Source organism: Opisthocomus hoazin, chromosome 3, assembly GCF_030867145.1.
Source record: "Opisthocomus hoazin isolate bOpiHoa1 chromosome 3, bOpiHoa1.hap1, whole genome shotgun sequence".
Taxonomy (NCBI): Eukaryota; Metazoa; Chordata; class Aves; order Opisthocomiformes; family Opisthocomidae; genus Opisthocomus; species Opisthocomus hoazin.
The window spans coordinates 59,527,462-59,550,165 of record NC_134416.1 but is presented as its reverse complement, the minus strand read 5'-3'; the positions used below and the strand labels follow the sequence as shown (position 1 = coordinate 59,550,165).

General features: G+C 42.7%; 1 protein-coding gene across 5 annotated transcripts in view; it reads right to left on the bottom strand.

The window, feature by feature from the left end:
- Nucleotides 1-22,704, bottom strand: part of MTCL1 (microtubule crosslinking factor 1) — a 106,710-nt gene that overhangs the window by 4,461 nt on the left and 79,545 nt on the right. For all 5 annotated transcript variants that reach the window (XM_075416459.1, XM_075416458.1, XM_075416460.1 and 2 more), the window contains 5 exons: nucleotides 17,189-17,356; nucleotides 13,477-13,731; nucleotides 9,009-9,314; nucleotides 6,092-6,123; nucleotides 3,412-4,966 (listed from right to left, as the gene is read on the bottom strand). In XM_075416459.1, coding sequence (XP_075272574.1) covers nucleotides 3,412-4,966; nucleotides 6,092-6,123; nucleotides 9,009-9,314; nucleotides 13,477-13,731; nucleotides 17,189-17,356 — 2,316 coding nt within the window. The remainder of the gene's footprint in view (nucleotides 1-3,411; nucleotides 4,967-6,091; nucleotides 6,124-9,008; nucleotides 9,315-13,476; nucleotides 13,732-17,188; nucleotides 17,357-22,704) is intronic.

The following is a 22,704-nucleotide window of genomic DNA, read 5'->3' as shown; positions in this document are numbered from 1 at the left end:
CCCATTCAGATCATGTTACCACTGTTACCACAGGGAAACTAATAATCAAAAACAAAAGATAAGCCACTAGCAGAAAAAGATTTAGAAAGGAAGGGAGCAAACAAGCCAACCCTTTACAATCCTAGCACAATCTCAGAAGTGGACATGGCATTAAACAAACCAAACATTTCTACTCAGCAGAGAAAGGCATCTGTTATCCTTTGCCAACCTTGATGAGAGCTAGGGAAAAACCACATTACTGTGAAAGAGAAATAAAGCTGTACTTTTTTTTTCCTTTGTTTGATTTTAAGAGAGAATTTCTGCTTAGGAAATCTTTAACAAGCGAAACAGCAACCGATGTTTTGTGTTGATCATGTTTCTCATGTTGCTCATGCTTATGTTGCTCAGGTTTCATCAAAGCCCTTTGCCTCACCCTTCCCCCTTGTTCCTGTTTAACAGTGGTGCTGGATGGAAGACTCAAACTAAAGTAAAAGCCCTTTAATTCTGACAACACCTTCCCTTCTTTTTAACATTCCCCCTCCCATGCTGAACGGTTCGGCGGCAAGTGTGCAGCAATGGCTCTGCCCCCTCTCCTCCGTGGGTCTGTGTGGCCGGTCCTTTCACAGCGCTGTCTCCAGAAATGAGCCTCACCCCCAGTCCAGGACTGTTGTGTAACCTCTATGATTTACACCCTTGCTAGTCATAGAACAAAAATACTCATACAGCTCTTACACTGTTAGCTAGGCAATACTAATCTGCATTTTTAATAGTAATATTTATAAATCCCATGATATGCAAGTGGTTTACTGAATTAGCAGGGTAAGACACTAGTAGGCTGCACTGGGTGGATATGAATTTGCTTGTAAGCAGCTCTGGGCAAGTTAGAAAATACAAAGTTATTACTGCTTTGTATGCATATATACTCACACGCACACATACATATGTATTTAAATATATAAATATACATGAACTAGATTTCATATTTGCAGCAGGACTATAAAAGCCAGTTACGTAACTAAACCACTCAGAAGCTCAAATTAAAGAAAAGCCACCAACAGGTGCTCCATGCAAGTCTAGAAGTCATCAATGTACCATGCCGTGACTGCAAAAACAAGCAGGCATTGGGTGGTAACAAGAGCACTTATCTTGGCCAGAAACCAACAGGTGAGGGGGCAAGCAGAGCAGGGTCTATGGGAGAGTGGCAGGGGCACAGCCTGCCTCCCCCAAGATCACCATTTGCTGAACTGCTGTGTCTGGCTTTGTACAAAATGTGCTAAGTGGAATTTGTACAAAGTGTAACTTGTGTGGTCAGTGTAATCCATACATAACCCAAGGCATCTGTAGAGTCTAAAATTATTTGCGGTTTTGTTTTCAGCGGCGAACCCGTGCTCCATTAAGTACATCTTGTAGAGCATCGCCTCACCTAGGAAAAGCTAAAAGCTCATCGTGTGAGTGCCCACCGCCTTCCTTTTCAATGCACAATCCTGAGCAATGACAGGTCCACCCAAAGATCATAACCTGTGCATCTAGACAGCAGTCATAACAGCCGAGTAAGAGTTGCAAGGAAAACCAAGTCTTAGCTCTGAGGCTCAGAACTCAAAAAGTTAGGCAGAAGATACTGAGAATTCAAAAAGATGAGCAATTTTCTGGCAGTTTGATGGCCAATGAGATTTTACTAAACAGCAAGGACCCAAATCTCTCCACGGATCAAACTCAGGTACTGACGCTAGTTGTATTTTGCCAACAGCAATTTGTGATGATGTGGGATGACGTCTGTTTACTTATACTTGAAATCTGCTGAGACATTTAAAAGATGTAGGGGGGAATCAAGAGTTTCCAGGGATGCCTTAAAGGCAAAGCTGAGTTGAACCTGTAAGAGTACAACACACTTTCTAACCAGGACCAGTAGTGCATTCCCAGTATTTCGAACTAAAGGCAAAATACGGAGGTAGCTAGAAAGAGTCAAATAAATGAGGCTGCTTTCCACTTTTATTCACTTTGAGGTTTGTGCTTAAAACCCACTTTCATTCACTGTTACTTACAATGCGTGCATGATTTCTTTTTCATAGGTAGAAACTTCCCTATTTATATCTGTTTAAACTGCATATAGGGAATATAACCTCACCTTTGGATCCTCTGCTAGGCAAAAAAGATCATGTCCTCTGAGCAGTACCTACAAAAGAGGAACCGACTGTCCGCTGAGAACCACACACTTCTGCAAGGCGAACTGCAGACCAAAAGTCTCAGCGCTCAGGTCCCCACAAATCCTTCAAGCCAAATGTGGAGTTTGAACCTTCCCTTGGGGCTATCTGAGGCAGGAGTGGTGGGAGTCAGCCCAGCGAGGCCAAGGTGGGATGTCTGGGGTGAGCACAGGTCAAGTAGGAGCTGCTGCCCTGCAGCTGGGGCCCACTGAGACATCCGGGTGCTAAAGGGGCAGCGTGGGGCAGAGGGGAGGAGGGGGTCCTGTCCCTGCCCTGGGGGGCATCGCTGAGCAGCTGGGCACGTGCCATTTCCGTGCTGTGCCAGAAAGGCAACACGCGCTGGGTAAGAGATGGACATAACTCAGCTTCTCCAGGCCCCCTCAGGGCAGCACTCTCACATGCACAAAGGTTCACCAGAAACAGGAGGCTTAGGCACTGATAACTGAAAGCTTCTGTCCATCATTACACCCTCTTTTTTGTTGCTTGCTCTAGCACATTGCTGTACCTGAGACTCTGACCCCCAATACCTGGGCGTACTTCCTGAGACAGACAATGACCGTTATGCTGTTGACAGCAAAATACCACCAGAGTTCTTAAACACTAAGTAGGTATGTGCTTAGACTAGTTCATTCTCTTTTTTTTTCTAATTTTTGTAAGGCAGCAACAGTTGGTACCAAATGCCATGCCATTTAATCACATTCACAGACCCAAGCCAGACTTCACCAGATACATCCAGAAAAGGTATGCTGAAGGCCCTGAAGTTTCGGTTCAGGGTATTGTAGAGACTATTTTTCACACGAACTTGTTAACACGTATTTTTGTGTAGGAGAAAGAATCTACCTTTCCATCCAGCATAAAAGAGAAAATTACTCAAACCTAGAGTCCCTAGAGCATCTGTAACATGTGGTGTGTTTTGTGACAGAAAACCCTTACCCCACTGATTCACCAGGGGAGAACAACTTATATCCTGTAAAGGCATCTTTATCCTGTAAAGGATAAAGCTCTTCTGATGCTTTCAAGCCTGATAAGCTGTCAGGATAGAAACTCAATTCTTTAATGTGTTCTTCAGTGACTAATCCAATAGTTTCATGATGGGGACTCGCTGGTGGTACCATGACAGGACTAGGATATTCATTGTAAATACTCACTAGGAATGCAAGAGATCTCATAATGCATTTGTTCAAAGAAGAGTGCATTTAGCTATAGGAGGAAAAACAAACAAACTCATTACCTCTATGGACCCTGGATCTACTTTGACAATTTCTCCTGTGCTGTTGTCATTGCTAAGATTTGGTGGGCTGTGTGAAGGTAGCCTTCTGTCTTCCTTTAAGGCATGCTCCAAAAGTTTCTTATTCAAGATCCTGGCAGCATTTTCTGCAAGTGTGTAACCTGGAGGAGCAGATAAGTCCTGCCGGATACTTGTCACCTCAGCCCCATCTTCCTTTTGCGTCTCTGTCCCCAACCGGAGAGGACTGGGTGATCTGCCACGGGCAGTTGTACATGGCTCCTGCACTGGGCCCAGTTCTGGTCTGGGTTCTGCTGACCTGGACCGGCTGCTAGACCTGGGGCATTTTTGGAAGGTTTCATGAAAGATGGGGCTATGATCAATAATGTTGAACAAACTGGAGAGGCCATCGTTGATGGTGGTGTGGACAGGACTCTCCCTTGTAGTAGTTGATCTAGCCCAAGCGGACTCACTGAATCCTTTCTGAGGTGTGCCGGGCAAAGTCCGGTTGTTTGGCTGGTCTGATTTGGGAAGGATTTTTCTTTGCAACTTTGGAGAACCATATTTGGGGGAGCAGCATGTGCGTTCAAACTTAGCCTGGACCTTTTCAATGACGGGGGTCACTTGCCTGCTTCTTAGGCTTCTGGATGGTGAAGAGACAGGCGTGGACCCCCCCTTTGGTGTCAGACACTTGTGTGGACTGCTGGTGATACTGCGCAGGGTTTCCGTCTGCAAGCCAACACTGATTGTCTGGGTGGTCTGCGTCCCTGTCGTTCTCGTACCATTGGTTTGACATGCGGTGTCCTTAAACTGAGGTTCTGCTGAATTAGAGCGTATTGCGTTTCGGACAGAGAAAGCGACCTCCTTCATATCATCACTCATGTTTTTGGACATCTCCAAGCTATGCAAGGGTGAGGCAAAGCCCACAGTAGTGCAAATAGGACGTTCAATGGGACGAAGACCACTCTCCAGAAAATCCTTGTGATGTTTGGCCAGGTCACAAGACCATCTTCCAAACATATCCGAGGAAGCACCTTTTGTCTCAGCAACATTCCCCATAGCTTTGGTCACAGAAAACAGGAAATCCGTCTCAACCTGGTTTTTCCCTTCGCTGCCAGCTATCACCGGGTTATCAAACCTACGGACAACCGGTGGGCTGTGAAAGACCCGAACTCCCATTTTTTCAGTTGCACCATGACTCCTCGTTGGCTGCTTCTGGCAGTGCTCTGGGCTGGTCATGGTGTTAGTTGTCATAGTGACACTGGTGGTGAGATACCATGACGATGCCTGGAAGGGATCTGAAGCAGGATCATTCCCGGCTTTCCCAATTTCTGTCCTTTCTGCCCAGCCTTCTGCAGGCTTCTCGGCAGCCCCACCGTGGTTCCTAGTGTTACTGTAATCCCAATTTTTGTTGAACTCCTCGATGTATTTCAGATCATCAGGAGACAGGGGAGGGGTTATGTCGTCTTTGCTGCTGGATGAAGGCAAATTTTTTTCTGGTAGAAATGGAGAAATATCCATCAGGCGCTGAAATTCTGACATGGAAGAAACGGACATCGCCCTACAGAGGGGAACATGAGAATGTCACTCATAGGCTTGGAAACTCTCATGGAATGACTTATTTTCAGCAGCAAACTAACTCAGGAAACTTGACTTTCACTACCCACTTATGTATGAAACCACTTTAGCCCTCTCTTTCATTAAAGTTCCCTTTTACTATTTTTAAAATAGCTGTGAAATGCAAGCATTCCTGATGTGTCATTAAAAGCACCAAATGGTTTTTTAATGGCTCTTAATTTACTGCTTTCTTGTGGATTGCTGCTTGGCAAATGTCTGAAATACGGAGCAGTAGGTGCATTTCAGAAATACACCATTCACAGAAAATGAGCACACGTATCAAAGCAAGTGTGGAGTATTTCTGACTCGCTGGGAAATCAGCAAGTCCACCTCCACTCTTGAGATTGCCCAGAATGCACAGCTGGTGCGCAGCGATGTGGGACATCCAGCCTAGATGGTGTGACATTGAACTGGCTTGGTGAGTTGAGCTCGTGCTGTAATACAACCAAAGGGGATCACGATGTGGTAATGCTGGATTCTTGGCTTCCCCACGCTTTGCTAGTTCATACAAAACACAAGCATTCAGCTGAGTTGCCCTACTGCTTCACTTAAAGAAAAATCAAACTAGAGAAGAAGACTACTTAAAAATGTAAATGAGTGTAGTTATCAGAGTTGGCTCAATGAGGTAACTCAAGCTGGGTGAGGATTCACCAAGGAGTGGGTTTCATATATCAGTGATCTGGAGGATACAGTAAAATTACACTGTGAGTTTTTAATCAAGAGTACCAGCTGCAGCTAGGGTGCATCTAGGTTAGGGAGTTAGGTGAGATCAGGAGTGCGGTTTTGGAGTGGAGCTCCTACTCCGATGCTCTTGTCTGCATCAGGGGGCGATTGCAGAGAGCATGGGCAGTTTGATCTTTGTGCACCACAGCTGAATGTGGCCCAGGTTAATCAGAGTAGAACAGAAGCATATTGAGACAAATTAATCCCTGGGTAAATCCATTAATCTGGCTCGCAGGCTGCTTAGGAGGCGTCATGGCTATGCCTCGGCTCTGTGGTTTGGGCGCCAGAGAGCTATAGCTCCGGCAGCTGAATATTTGCTGGGTTTTTATCTGTAACTTTTACTCACCTTTGAAGATTTCCTTTGTGTGTTTCTTCCTCCTGAAGAAAAACAGAAACAAACAGCACAAGTTATTTCTGAACCTGTTGGTGGTATTAGCTTGTGGGTGTTTTGTCATTCACTTTCATTTAGTTCCACCAGGTATGTTTGTCTCTGAAAAGTGGCTGATTTTCCCTCTGATAAAGAATCTGAAATTGCCAGTGGGAATATCCTTCCCTTTGTACATGGGCAGCAGAATGGACAATTTTCCCTCTGATAAAGAATCTGAAATTGCCAGTGGGAATATCCTTCCCTTTGTACATGGGCAGCAGAATGGACAATCCCATCGGGACAACAGACTGTGCAGGGAAAGCCTGTACTCCAAATCTACAGCAGCCTTGAACTTTCATAGTCCCGTGCAATCACAAATGGAAGTAAAACTGCAAATGGCTTTTTTTCCACGTGTACAATATATTGTTTTGGACTATACGTTTGTGAGTGAATTTGTTCTGTTGAGTTAATCTGCTTTATGCCAGAGACCTAGCTGTGCTGAAATAAGAGATAAAACAGGGTCCTTTGCTTTGACATAAGATTCATTATATGTTCTCCAGGAACCAACAAATGGCACCAGTTGAAACTCATTAAGCCAGCTATATTACCTGTGTGGGAAGACTTGTTTCATAGGGGGGATACCTACAGCTTGCTAACGGCATTAAGATGTTTTTATGGCAATTATTTCCTTGTGACAATTCCCATAAAGAGTTAAGGTTTTAACAGACACTTCTGGAGCAATTGCTGTACAGTTATTGTTTCAACTGTTTGCTTATATTTCTAATAATATATAGGGAACACAAAGTATGATCAGGGAAAAAAGAGGATTAGTACCTATTATTTTTATTTGACCTCATGAAATCAAAAACATTACCAACACAGAAGTGTATTTCAAATTGTGACTATTCAAAAAGACCACTGCTTAACTCAGCAAATACCTTTCCGATATTTATCCAGAGTCAGGGGAAAAAGTAGGAGTAAACTGATCCTTCTTTCATTCACTCTGGTGCAAGCCTGGAATAATGTTAGTGGCTTCAGTGGAGTTACTACAGAGTAAATCTGATCTAACTGAATGGAGAATCAGGCTGAAGGGTGGATTGACTTCTACTGCAGTTAGCACAACAAAGAAATACAGTGGACAGCAACAGTCAGCAGGCAGCAGCTGCCTGTCTGCATCCTCAGTTAAGCTACTCATTAAACTCCAATCAGTCTCACCAGAGCAAACCCTCTGCGGAGAAATGACTTTGCCCAGGTTTCACTATAACATGCTTTGAAGGGAAGAAGCTATGCAAATATCACCTAGGCCCAAATCTTGCTGCCAACACTTTTGTTAATGGTGGCAAAGTCTGCAAAACAGAGAAGGAAAGAGAGATCTCCCTTCTTAAATGTCTGACTTAATTTGAGGGAAAGAAAACAGCAATCAAAATTAAACACAAAGCATAGAACCCTGACACTGGTACTAACATTCTTCACACTTGGGCATATTTGAAATATAAGCTAAGAAATAATAAATATGGGCTTCCACACTACCAGCTGTATATTTATGGCACTGAGGGAGGAAAATCTAACTGGAACACTCAGGTACCTACAGCTACTTAAAATGTAAGAGGGGTGGTCACATTTCTTGCCTCTCAATCTTTTTTCTCTTCTTCCTCTCAAAGAACTTTATTTCTCAATCCTTCAGCTAAGTAACAATGCTACACATCTGAAAGAAGTGCTTGGGTCAAATTTTCACAGGCGCACACATTCCAGTCGAGGCACACCAGAGAACCTGGTCCTGCAGGGAGCCTGAGATCAGACCTGTTGACAAACACTTTTCCAGTGTGGTCAAATTTTCAAGCCAGAGTACAGGGATGCATCTTTGACTGGGAAGCTTCTACTTCCCTCTTTGCTTTAATGTGTACACCCAACTGGCATTTACGTGCTCAGAGCACAAGCCGAGTGTCTAACCTATGTGCGCAAATCTGAATTTTCAGGCAAGAAAAAAGTACTCAAAGCTTGCATCAAGCAACATGCTGCCTGCTTGATAATTTTAACTTCTGCCAGTCTCCGAATGCTTCTTGCTCTGTAACAGCTGCTAACATTCAAGCAACAAGAGAAAATAAAGCAGATATTAGTGTTTTGATGTTGTAATGTGTTTTTAATTTCACAGGAACAATTAAAGTGCATAGTTGTGGTTAGTGCGAAGATTTTCAGAGCCACTAATATACTATGCCAGTTCACAGGCTACTTTGTACTAGCATATGGGGACAGGGACCCCGGCTTTCATTCAGCAACAATATAAACAGAACTGAGAAGACCTGGAAGCGGTGAAAGTAAGCCTGGGCTGGTGCAGATTTTAGTAGGACACAGACTACATTCACTATGGCCCAATGGCACCTCTTACCGCGTTTTGCATCTTTGTGGCTTTATGGTGTAGTCTAAGGGTAGGTACTTTGCTGATAAATAACAACTTTCTTTTTTTTAATATCTCATCTCACTCATGCTAATCTCTTCAGAAGGCAACCATAACAGAACAACTAGAAGTGCCTCTCTACAGCACTTACTGCTTTACTAACAAAATATAGCCCATATTTCTCTATATATATGTTTCTACTTACAACTGAAGGAGATGTAAGACCTTCTACACCAACATATTTTGTCAAATATAGTTTTCATACATAATATGAATGGCCACAAGGTGAGGTAATCTTTGGGACCTTTATGGTGGCTCCCAGTTTCTCAGGTGATTGACACTGGTCTAATCACCTTGTAACAAGAAATCTCGTCCATACCAAACTCACTACTGTAAGCAGTGCCCATGACACAGTATCTCACTTCCCATAGCACGGATGCTGTACCAATTCTGATATAAGAGACAACACACTGGCTTGATGAAAGGTAGAAGAGTGCATACTTCTGTTAATCCGGTCAGGAATTTCTCCCGCTCCAGCTGCCGAGACCGGTGCTCATCAGGCTCGTCGGGGGAATCAAGAGACAGCGACTCCAGAAAGAGGTTTTCTGTGGCGCTGCACCGATCGCTCTCCTTCAGCTTGGACAGTGACCGATCGTCAAACTGAATGGCATCCGAATCAGAGTAGGATCTTGACCCCATGGGACGCGGCACGTGAAGGTTCCCCTGGGTCGTAAATGGACGAAGGCTACTCTCCTTCTGGTCACACAGAAAACCACCTCCTCTTCGCGGGATTACTTCTTTCTGAAGCTGGAAACGAGCCAAAGTAAAACAAACAGCAATTACTTACGTAGTGTATGGCATTCTGCAGAACTCATCCCTCCCCAGCAGCGAGGCACCCATGCCTTAGGGAGGCTGAGATAACCGCCTGGCTCCAGGGACGCCGGCTTTGCTGTAATTCTGCAAAGGGAAATGTCTCTAGGACGTTGATGCTATTACTCATGGGATTTTGAATGATTAAATGTGTTGTGCTTTAATGTGATTAATTCGTGATTAAATGTATAGCTGTGCTTGTTTACACGCCTATGTATACATATATACACACTGTGTTTATACATACACAAAATAATGCATCTGTCTGCAATCTGATTTTTAAGGAAACAAATCAACACTGACTGTTATTTAAAAGCAATCTTGATATGAAATCCTAAAGCAATACAAGAAGAAGCTCAAGGAAGAGTGACTGACTCGGAGTCTCATCAAAACAAATACATTTTTCTTCTGGTGAGCAATACAAAGGTTGTAGTTTTATGTACACCACTTGTTTTCCAGAGGTGGAAAATTCCACTTCACAAAAGACAAAAGCTTTGTTTCATAGATGGTCTAGCCCTAGCGCATGGGTAGGAAGTTGACTATTTGTACACAACAGCACTGTCAAAGTGATGAATTAGGCATGCAAAGCATGTTTGAAGAAAACGTGTATTTATAGAGGGGCCGTCAAAGTTATTGACTCTACACTTTGCAAAAGGTGGGTGGAGAGAGGGTGAACCACTGGTGAAATTGCCAATCTTAAAATTAGATTATGTGATCAACTTCTCCTTTAATTGTAAATACAACAGGATAGATGAAGTAAGCGATATTTTCAAACATGATGAATGACAGCAGGAATCTGGTAAGTAACTCTGATGTTTTGCTGGAGCAGCGTGCTAGGATTAGTAACAATAACCTGCAAATACAAGTCATTCCCTAGGACCCTGGAGACGGAGGATCTACAAAACATATTATTTTAATCTTGTTGCCTGTGTTTGGAAACATAAACAGACATTGTATTGCCTAACGTAGATCAAAATGTTTTAGGTCCCAAATGATTAAATTTGCACTTGGGCTGAAATTAGTGAGATTTTTTCCTGATTCAGGTCTACAAAAAGAGGAATGCATCTTCAGTATTTTGCTCATGAGACACAAATTCTGAAACAGTCTTATTAAAAGGAGATAGGTTAAGGTATCCTATTAAGGTAGGGGCTGGAATGTATATCTCAAGAGATCCTGGAGTCCATTCCCTGGCATATGGGCAAGACCCAAAGCAAGGAGAAATGGTAATCACATATTTTCTGCATATATAGTTCCAATTGCAAGCACTTCTGGATATTCAGAGATCCTATAAGGATAATGATTGGGGAACCTTTATGAGAAAACAGTACAGATACTGACTCACTCTCTGAATCTCAGACAGCTGACAGGAGAATTAAAGTGAGAAACACTGGCCTGACTTTTCAAGAGTGACTAATGATTCTGAGTCCTCACGTGTTCATACCTTTAAATACATAACTTTACATACAGGTGATTTTGTGGGTTTAAATATTTGCCAATGCGCTCTGTGCAAAATTAGCTTTAGGAGCACAGTGGAAGGAGATTCTCTAGGGGAAAACAAAGCGACAGTGTACTTAAAAAACCGCATAACTTTGAACTCTGAAAAACAGTAGGTCATCATGTTTTTTATATGTGAGCAGTATTCCCATAACCATCCAGAGTATTTTATATATTTTATATGGTGGTGTGAGCTTCCCCCTTGTCATACATGTATTATTCAGGATCTGTGTGAAAGCAGACAGGCATAAAGCATTGGTATGAAATTTGGCACACACACTCCTGCTATCTATCTGACCCTGTTTTTCAAACATACTCACTAGTGTAGTCTTCTCATCCTCTATGTATTGCCATACATGGAATACACACAGAAAAACCCTGGGGAGAAGGACTTCAGAGATATACTAATTGTTTCCATATAAAGCAGGGCCTGACTGCAATCTGAGAGGACATTCAGCTAAAAGCCTGAAAATATTTGGAAGCTTCCTGTCACACAGGGAAATGTTCGATTATAAGCAAAGATGGAGGTAAGAAGTTTTGCAGGCAGGTAGTCAAGATTTCAAATGCTATTTCTGATCATCTAGTCCTCTGAAAATAGCTTGACAGAATATTTTTTTATTTCCCCTATCTATTGCTAATTCTGTGTACAACTCTGTTGTACAGTAAATATATAGTTGAAGCCTAGAGATTTCAGAATAGTAACAAAAGAAATCAGCTCCAGGACTAGTTAAGAGCTATTTTGTAGGCTCTCCCAAGATGACACTGAGCGGTTATGTCAGGTTTAAAGAGAATTAAAGGCTAGGTAACATTAACAGGGATTTCTCTGTTGCTTCCTTCAATGTCCACCATTCCCAGGGAACAGAAGAACCAGTCTTTATCCAGGTTAAGTCCCTCAAGCTATTCACGATACACTGAAGAGACAATATTGAAAAATACAGTTCATAGGGACAGCAGCATAAACATGCAAAGAGGTACCAGGGATTCTCCAAGGAAGTTTGTGTCCACATCCTTAGGATACTGGGAAATTTTCTGAGGGTTATATTTCATTCCCATTGTGTGTGAAGAATCCACAGGAGGAAGTTTGGCTACTGAAACTCAACAGTTAGAAACCAGCTCAGTCAAGCCATGGAGTACTCGGCACCTTCTGCCACTAAACCCTGGAAAACAGGTAATTTGGATGAAGAGGTCTGCGGCAAGCCTTCCTAGCTCATAAGTGTTGGTTGTTATATCTTAAGAGACATACTATTGGGCTGCCTTATAAGAGCTAGCTCAACAAGCGGCATGAAGTATACAAAAAAACCCTCAGATAAATGGGAGGTTAAAAAAATCCAGAATATCTTTTAATGGTATTTTTAAATTAAGAAGACAAAAAATCACCTTTCTTGGTATGTAAAACCTTAATATTGGTCACCGCCCACTCAGACCTACACTTTTCTCGGTGATTTTAGAAATATCTGTAGAGAACAGGATTTTCCTCAGCCCTTCCCTGTGGGCTTAACAGCCATAGTTCAAACTGAGGTTTAGTCTTGCATTAATAATATTTACAGCCTGGTGTCTTTTCTTTCACTTCTTGTTGCAGCCCAGGCATGGGAACACAAGATGCAGATAACGAACCCTTTTCAAAAATTGGTGTGGAAGTTACACGGGGCTTTTACTAGCTTAACCTGTGAAGCTACTTTGTGCTTCATTCAAGCACAATGCTCGCTAGAGAGCATGCACAAATCCGGTGCCGTTCCATTTCTGATGTCCTAAGGACAGAAAGTATTCAGCTAATTGAGGACCCACAATTTCAGTTGTTTTTCTTACTTCTCCTGGAATGCATGACTCAGAGCGGAACAAGGTTCAGTCAAAAATGGTGTATTAACTCTCCCTCATTAAACTTTTTTTGTGTGTGTGGCTTCCAGCCAGATAATAAATTCATTAGTATAATTTGTCTCTAATACTAAGCAGAGGAAAGTAGAGATAGGCAAAAAAAACAAGGGGACAAGTACGCAGTTATGAGGTTTGCACATGATAGCAGAGGTGTGCACAAAATTCACGTGACCAAGGTCAGAAGCCTCTTCTCAATATTTGGTATTGATAATTGCTTATTTGTTATCAGTCAGGGCTCTTCATGTAAACCCCTGGGTTCCTTTGCTAGAGAAAAAGAATTCAGTTGAGACTGAATCGATGCAGCAGCTGCCTCTCTGGTGGCTCATTCACAGATGAACAGACCTTTTTGGCAGGAAGCTGTATATCAAACCTTGAATAACCCGACCTGTGGGATTGAGCGCTTCAGCACGAAGAGATGCACAAAAGCTTTCAAACAGAATGAATTGATGTGACTATGCCTGTCCGGTGTAATTGAAATGAGGCAGGAAATGGCCTTTAACCTGGAGTTGGTTTCTCATAAGTGGTTTTTTTATAGGGGTTATGAGCATTTTCCTTTTGCTCCCTTGTGTATGTAAATTGGTTTGTAGCATGAGAAACACTGATGTAGCCACGGAACCAAAACTGTTCCTGTGTTGCTTCTTAATACAGTCTCTCGACCTTGGCCTGACTGCAGTGATGGTGCAACCCCTCGTGCTTGCAGGCAGCCATTGCTCATCCCAGGATGACTCCTTACCTGCTCTATCCGCCTGAGCAGCTCCTTCTTTTGACGTTCCCATTCTCGCCGGTCTCTGTCAAGCCTGTCCAGGAGCTCCACCTTTTCCCGGTTCCAGTTCTTCTCACTGTGCTGGATTTGCCAGCGGAGGTCCATCACCACACCATGGCTCTCAGCCAGAAGCTTCTTGTGCTCCTCTCTTTCCCTTTTAAAAGCTCCCTTTGCATCAGAAGCAAGGCCTGTTTCTCCTGAGTTGTTCTCACTCTTCCCTTCGAGCTGGCATTAAAATAAAACATTACTAGGACATTAAACTTTCTGTGGTAAAAGCCTGTGTCTGACAATGAATTCTTTAGCTGATATGAAGCATGAAAATGCTAAAAGCAGCCTATACAGCAAACAAATGCTCAGCTGCAATAAATACCGTTTGTATGATTATCCTATAAAGCAAATTCCTTCTCCCATTTTTTTGAACCTCAAAGAAATAGCACAATGTTGAACCTCAACAAGACTCATGCTATCTCTCACCTTATACCAGGGAGTTCTTCACCACTACCGGGTAAATTCCCAGCCTTTCAGCTAGCAAACAAGACAGATGGTGGTGCCTAGGCCATGCCACTTGCGAAGGACAGAAAAGCTGAGAGAGGCAGCTGGGAGAAAGAATGTGCTCCAGAAGAGCGATACCCCGAGAATGCATGGCTGCTGTCAGAATGCCTTGCCCAAGCTGCCAAAATACAGTAAGTCATCCTGTGCTGGACCATGGGCTCATCCAGACCAGAGCCCTGGCTCTTGCCCCATTTCAGAAGAACACAGAAAGTCTGTAAGTACAAAGATGAGTTCAAAAACAAGGCAAGTATACAGTGATATACTAATTTCCTGGTGTTCAGTGATTTGGGACCTAAAACCTTCTCCAGTCAGAGGTGGTGTCTTTAGACTCAGAAGACAGTTCTTGGTGCCTCTGGAAGGCAGAACAATGCCCTTGGCAAAGAGAGAATCCTTCTGCCTCTATTTTGACAAAACAGCTCCAGTCATGGTGGAAAGGCCCATTGGTGGCTCTTTAGCATGAAAGTTTAGATGTGACTTTCCCAAACATTCTAACCGCTATGGGTGGCCAGATGCCTCTCCATGTGAACCACAGCTTATATTGCCCCCAGGCAACCTGAAACTGGATCATTGGTCAGAGTCACAGCGAGGGTCCGTGTCCTTATGTACAAGTTCTCAATGCGTACACAGGGTTTCGCCCCTCATACTAACTCCCTCCTTCTCCCAAACTTTTCTCAGTTCCCAGTTGCCAGAATAGTGGGATTTTTCACTTGCCCAGCTGGAAGCTGAGAATTACTGGGACTCCTTGTTGGCTCAGGGTTATTGCAATCCCATATTTGGGAGCAATCTCTTTATTTTTCATCTTAAAAACAATGCCTAAGGATCCTTCTGCCAAATAAGATGTACATGCACTTCTGACAGCCAAGATTTTTATTTTTAATGATATATGCACTGCTAAAGCTCCAAAGCAGCAGGCAACAGTACACTGTCACATAGGATATGCAGTGCTTTTGTATCAAAAGAGTTTTCTTTCCTTTTTTTGTTTCTTTCCTATACAGAGTTGAAGCATCAAAATGAAAAAGCACTGCCAGTGACGATTAATTAGGAGCTAACTCTCTTGAGGAAAATACTCTTTTTAATTGACCTACTGCTTCACAAAAAAAAGTGGAAAACAGCAGCAGTGAAGACAACAGTGGAGACCAGAAAGGCCTTGATTCACTACAGGCTCGTCAAGGGTTTGGCAGCTCTATACCCCCCTTAGGGTGGGAGTGCTATACAGCCTGCTGCTTCATCACTACCAATTAAATCAACAAAATGACATCATGAGAGGTTCTCCTACCCACAATGACATGACAGGCTTGACTATTTAGTTAAAGCTGTTGTGAGGCCGCATATTGTTACAGAATAGCAAAAAATGTTGACACGACTATATGTAATGCTGGTATTTCACATGTTGTTCATTAGCTCCTCCCATTGCAATCCTGAAATTGCACCTACAACAAAAACACCCCATATTTTGAATCCTTAACATTAGTATGAGTTAACTTTATGTTATTTCTATTTCCAGCTTTTTATATTATTTTTTTTATATTTGTTTTTTTAATTGCCTCCTTGTAATTGTGAGCACATACATCAGACCTGAGTGGGCCACTTGCATTGTTTGCCCTATCCTAACTGACACTCTAACGATTTCTGTGCTATCTTCTTGCTACTGCATTAGGGATCTGATTTTACTGTGAAATAGAAATGTAGTTTAGCAAACCAGCTAATAAAGACAGTTTTATGTCTTAAATATTGACCAGTTTCATCCTTTTCGTTTGCTGGAAAAAATGTAAAAAGTAACATCCACGGCTCGATAATTACTATATGTTACACATTATTACCAGTGGAGGTAGCAAAGAGCCTGACAAAGCCACCAGAAGGAAGGATGCAAATCTATATTCTCCCTGAGCAGGAATGGCAGCATCATCCTGCTGCCAAACAGCAGCCAAAGCAACAGCCTGGGAGTTTATCGCCCAGGCAAAGGCAAGCCATACAAGCTCTAAACTGGCAGTTCTAGTCGTCAGACTAACTTTCTCTAAGTGTTGTTCTTTGTTGCCATCTTGAGCTTAAGGTAAATCTGTCACCGAGGTTTTATTTTGGGAGGAGCGAAAATGGGAATTGATTTTGTTTCCTTTTTCAGGTGATCTGTTGTCTGGAGATGTGTGTGCACTAAGAAGCAGCTGAATTGAGAATCCAAATCTGTTGAGAGAAAACTCTGCTAAAATGCAAGCCTCTCCATTCTGGGAAAGCAGCCCACAGTACCTGGGCAGGAAAAGCAGCACTTGCGTCTCAGCTCTGTGCGTCACAGCAAGTCTCTGACGTTCAGTAAATCCTCCTAAATGTGTCACCCTCCCGGCAGTGAATACTTTTTATTATAGTTGTCTTCAAGCTCTACAAATATCTTTTTCTCAGTATCTGATCGTACTAATTCTCCCACCCCTTCCCTCTTGAACGTGGAAAATTAGAGTTTTATGCCATCAGCTTTGGAAATTAATTCTTGTGGGTTTTTGCTGATTTGTTTTCATATTGCTTCAGGAACAGCACAACATCTGTGAGCATCCATACATGACACTGATGCACCTGGCACCAGATTTTCTATCCATACTTCTAACAGTATCCCATGATGGGTAGCTAGAGCTCTCTCTTCAGTGGGGTACCATCCATCACTTACCAGTAGCTTTGAAAAGCTGGTTTAATATTAACATCTTGATCTAACACTTCAGTGTTAGTAAATTACTCTTTTCTCCCCTATGTATCAAATACTGCAGTTATCACATGCCAAGGCACAGTGATGAGCTAATTGTGAGCATGCCAACACCAAGATGTTTTCTCTCCTATAAATGCCAATAAATAGACACCCGCATGTCTCGTTATCGCAGCTGATCCGTTAACAGCCAACTGTTCTGAGAAAACATAGCAAGAAGAGGTTCACTTCCTTTGTCCTCACCTACATTACATAGCACATACTACGCGAGCACTCGTACTGGGACAACTGGAATCCAAGAGGCAACTCAAGAGGCAAAACTTTGCTCAGGCTTCAGAGGGGCTTTCAGGCACCAGGGTAAAATGGACAAATATAGTACCTTTCCTGTCTGTCACAGATTAAGCACCTCAGCCATTCTTTACCGGTGTTGGATTCAGGGGACATTACCTGTTCGAGGTGGCACTTCAGTTCAGTCATTTCCACCTCCCAGGCTGCCTTGTGCAGGGCGTACTGCTGCTGGAGACCCTGCCGCTCACGCTCCTCATCCCGCAGCTCCGAGCGGAAGTCATCCAACAAACCCTTCAGAGCGTTCAGGAGCTTCCGATTTTCACTTGCCTGTCACAACAAAGCAAAAGAAATGCTGTCACTGGATGGCTTTAGCCTCCAGTTTCATTTTTAGGGGGAAAAATGCCTGCACATCCACTGCATGGAAGAGAAAGTGCTTGGGCTAACTTTTGCATAAGAAAACTAAAAATGGCAATTCCCTCTCTGTCTACAGACTGCCCAGGGAAGCGGTTCAGTCACCATCCCTGGAGGTATTTAGAGGACATGTAGATATGGTGCTTAGGGACATGGTTTAGTGGTGGACTTGGCAATGTTAGGTCTACAGTTGGACTCAATGATCTTAAGAGTCTTTTCCAACCTACATGATTCTATGATTCTGCAATTCCATGATTCTACTTCTTGTTAGCCCTAGTCCTGAAGCACCCATGAAAGCCAAAGATACTTAAGTCACACTGAAAAAGGCACTAAGCGTCTTTCTGAATTGAGGACATCTGTAATGACTTCTTTTTCAATACTGTGAACCAAAGCTACAGTATCATTCCTGAGGTTTGTTGGGTAGATGGACATCTCATACATACAGTCATTGCTCAGCATCAAACCTCAAACATTTGTAAACTACGTATAAAGAAAAAGGATTCATTTTCAACGCTTTTGTATTATCAGATAAAACTACTTTGGAAAAAAATGTGACATTTTGAGCTAAGTATATCTGCTAAGGTGTTTCACTAGTCTGTGCTTCGTATCTCTCCTCAGTCCCATACAGCTGCACACAGGTTAGCTCTGCAGCAGCACCCCGCTTGGTACCAAAGGCACAAATGCCAGGTAGGGCACTTTCCCTAGCATAGTTGGGCTCAAAGAGCAAATTCACATCCACATCTTCTTGAGAATGTCAGGGCCACACTGAAAATGTTGCCTGTGCTTTTGCGCTAGCCAGGAGCCCTGAATCGAGTCAAATTAAAAGTCTAGTCCAGAGCTGACATCTGATCTTGGCAAGTACTGAAAGGTAGCATGTATATTTATTCAAATGTCTGATTTCTTTTTCTGAGTTTTCGTATTTATCTTCTGCAAATTCTCTAGAGATTTGCAAAACCTGTCATTTTGATATTAAATATTGAAGAATGTTTTTTAAAAGATTCATTCTGGCTCAGTAAAACAAAAGGTATCCCATTGTTTTTTGCAGTCACTGAATTAGGAAACAGAAATGTGTTAACATAATTTATTTATCCAAAATTTAGACCAATATTCCCAATGAGCCTCGCAAAGACCAAGGAGTAACCAGAGATTTATTTGACAAGTTATTTTGAATAAAAAAGACTTTTAAGAAAATTATGCTTGATTAGCAGACACAGCATGAGCAGAAAAATGGGAAAGCTTACTAAACAAATTCAGCATTTAATCACCTGGTTCTCATGAATGCATTAGCTTTCTTGGGAAGGCCTAACTCAAATTAGCTGTCTCAATTTTTGCATGATAGTCTAGTTGATTTAATTTTTTATTTATTTTGCTAAGTGGAGTCTTCCTGCAATTCCTCTTATCTGGTGTTTCATGAAGTACCTACGTGGGGACTTCTTTGCAGACTGGTCAAGTAAACAGATGTATGCAAAAATCGAAATTATTTTCATGTGCTTTTTTCAATGACAATACATATAAAATTTTATGCAGACAACTAAGCTGATTTCATATGCTCATCAGATTTTTGGCATCACTGAACCCACCTCACTCACTTTTGTGATCACCAATCAGACATACCATAGTGCCTTTTTTCTTTAAAAAGCAAAGAAATGTGGTCTACTTTTTCCAAGCCATTTGGCTCATCAGCAAAATATGCTAGGTTTGACTGACCTATAATCTGTTTGGGCTAATGAAATGTGATGGTGTACAACATGGGGTTTTATAAGAAACGCACCCACAGAAGCAGAATTAATTCCATTAACATTTAATGTCAATTAGCAGGTTCCTACTATACAGCAACAGCCTCCATCATGCATGTCAGATCACCTACTTTTCAATATATAATGAGATTTTATGTTTCCACCATGAATTTTTGTTCCAATACCCAATTAAGGCTAAATTCTCCAAACATCTCAAGCCCCTTGTGTAGTACTCAGAATAAGAGCTCTTTTGAAGAGTTGCCCTTAGTGTCACAACAGGAGCTGCTGGGTATTGAGTGCATCTGGCCTGTTCCTCTTTGTAAACCCTGACCTCAAATGTCTATGAAGTGCTTTCATTCAAGAGCCACGTTCTGTGTTTTCTGGTATGTTGCATAAACCTTTCCCTGGCAAAGCAGTCTGAAGGCTCCACAGGGAAAGGAGGCAGAAGAAAAATAAAGCCAAGCAACACTAAAGCAAGCTACATCCCTCATTCCTGTGCACACATTTGATAGTTTTAGAGTTCTGTAAAATTAGGATTGCAAAGAAAGAAGTGATGGACTAGTACAGAGAGGAGCCAAAGTAGCCTCATTGCAGGTTTGTAGTCTAGTGGGATGAGGGCATGTCTTATTTCTAGATGCATTACATCGACGTTGCTGTTATGAGACAAGTACCCCAGGTGCCCCCTGGCCTTGCTGGGGTTTTAATTAACTTGCCAAGATAAATCCAATTTTGGTTGCATACTTTTAATTCCTGCAGAGAAGTCTCTTTTGCATTACTTTCTATTTACAGTCTGAAGTTGGAGAGGTCTGTGAGATTATTTTTTCTGTTTTGCCAAACTGTAGTGTGTTTGGTGTTGCCTTTGTTGGCGTGGCGACTTGGTTCAGGAACGGCACGGCGACCTACCCCCCGGCCGCTCGGGCCATCAGCTCGCAGACACCAATGTGGTGGACGGCAAATGGCGTTTATTGATGGGTAGCACAGTATTATATAGCTTAGGTTTACAGCGTCACTTCCGTCTGCTTACACCTATGGGCTAAACGCTACTGGTTATCAGGAGAGGAGGGGGGGGCCTACCTTTCCATACAGCGCGACATCTTCTGACCGCCAGGCCCTAACTATCCACAGTTTGGAGAACAGACAAAGTATTTTTGAGACAATGTGCTCTGAAATACAACATTTACACCTAGACATGCTTTAGGTTTCTGTTGGCAGTACTGCCAACAGCTTCTGCATAAGAATAAGTCACACAGATACATAACAAGGATTGTTATGGTCTTCCCTTTCCTCCCAGGGGTGTTGAACGGGCAGAAGAAACAGGGCATGGCTGCGATTCCCTGGACAGCCTCCCATGCAAGGAGTGGGCTCTTTAGTACCTTACCACTTACTGAAATTTAGAACATGGAGGAGTCGGACAGATTCACAACTGATCTAAGACAAGAGAATTACAAAAGCAGTTTAAAGTCTTGTTGTATCCACTTTTCAGGATTTATAGGTAAAGGAAGCAACGGCTGACAAGAAGTGAAAACTTCATGTAGTAAATGTCAATTAAATTCCAAAACTTCGGAGTCTTTACTAAGTTGAGTCAACCTTGGAGATGGGACCCTCTAGCTCTAGAAAGGTTTGGGACCAGAGCAGTTGTTTGAAGCTTGTTTCTGCTTTTAGTCATAATTCTTTTTTCTCTGAGAATTTCAGTGAAGAATTTCGCCACAGTCTGCTATTACAAGCGGTTTAGTAGAGCAATCAATTAAAAACACAAGGTCAGGACCCTGAACCGTGAATGAGAACTGTGCATGTTCTCCGTCTAATCACAGATCTAGGCAAAAGTGAAGCTGGATCTTGGTGCAAATCATTTTAGTATGTTTAGGTCTTAATTATTATTCCTTTGGGCTTTTCTCTTAGCTAAGCTTTGAAAACAAATATTGTATGAGCAAAAAAAGATCTAATTGGGGGTTTTCTTGGCACTACCTCATCAACAACAAGAGTGTATTGTTTTTTAATGCTTTCTCCACTGGACCACAGACGTGTAAACTCTTTTCTTCTTATTCCCCTGATCTTACACCATTCAAGAGGCATCTCCCTGTTTCTACTCGGCTGAACCAAAGCTGTTCCTTCTCCCACAGGCTATTCTCCCTGATTCTCTTACTACACACAAAGAAAGACTGACTTGCAGCAAGCCCTCCCGCACTGTGCTAGCAGCCCAACTTGCCTGCTTATCTCCAGGCTTGCCGCTTGGTCCTTGAGCCTTGCCAGTCCCTTGCCGGATCCCTTCTGCAGTATGCCCCAGCTACCAGCCAAGGGACAACACCATGAACACAAAGATGAACTGGCCCTTCTCAGAGTCCCCATCTACTCTGCCACTCATCAGCTAACCTTTTTTCTCCGCTTTCCCCTCTGCTATGCCTTCGTCTCTCCACACACTGGCCTCATAAATACCCCAGACAAGTGAGATGTGTACTTTCCACCGAGTCGAGTACCTCAGATCATAATAATATATAATTAGAGGCTGCTTGTTGACATTAAGGCCTCAGGGGTTATAATTTTTCTCAAAACAATTCCACTTTCCAGGCAGGGTAAGAAAGTCATCAGCTAGAGTGCAGGCTGAAAATATAAGCCATTAAATATTAACATTAAATGTTAAAAATAAATATGGGTTCCTTGAAGTTACCATAAGCTCTTTCTTTTTTCTGACCTAGTTATCTCCTCAGCCACTCCTAGACTGTTGCAAAATTTCCTTCCTAATGTGAAACAAATGCTGATGCATTTGATCTCAGAGCTTGCCAGGCAGAACCACAACTTAGGGCTCTCCTGTGCAGGTGCAAACCTTGGAGACTTCCAGCTTCACCACTCACCCCGAATTCCCCAATAAACAGTGCTTTTCTTCCAGCTGTGGTCTTAGGTAACCTGCAGAGTACCCCAAAACCCTGGGTGTTTTTCAGTGGTATACTGGGAGGTGAGCACTGCTGAGATCCACCGCTTCAGGAAGGATGTGCTCTGGGTCTGTTGATACTCTCAGAGCTTTTAAAGCTGGGACAACAGAGGAAAAGTGTTGTCTTGCTCTATTTTTGTTTAGTTAATGTGTTTTGGGATCATATATGAACTAAGTGGAGCTCATGTTTATGGGTGAAAGCCTGTAATGTGTGTAGAGCAAGGACCAGGGTCTGCGAGGTTGGTGAGCACAGCAAAGGTCCTGCATACAGGAGGTTTGCATGACCAAGCCAACTACCGTAGTGAGATGGGACAATTCAGACCCAACTGATACTAAGGTGTGTGAGGGCAGAGCTAGGCTCTGGCAGAGCCTCGAGGGCGCAGGAGGTGGTGCAGGCAATTACTCCTCTGTCATGGTCCTCCAGAAGACACTTCCGATGCCCTGAATCTATGACAGCATCAGAATTAACCTACACTAGGGCTTCCTATTTCTGTGCCAGAGAATAATCATAATTCTTTCTTGCCATTGACAAATACAAGCCCCATAGCACTGAAAACCCTCTTTACATGCCTTTCAATAAACACAGTGCTTGTTAGAAGATT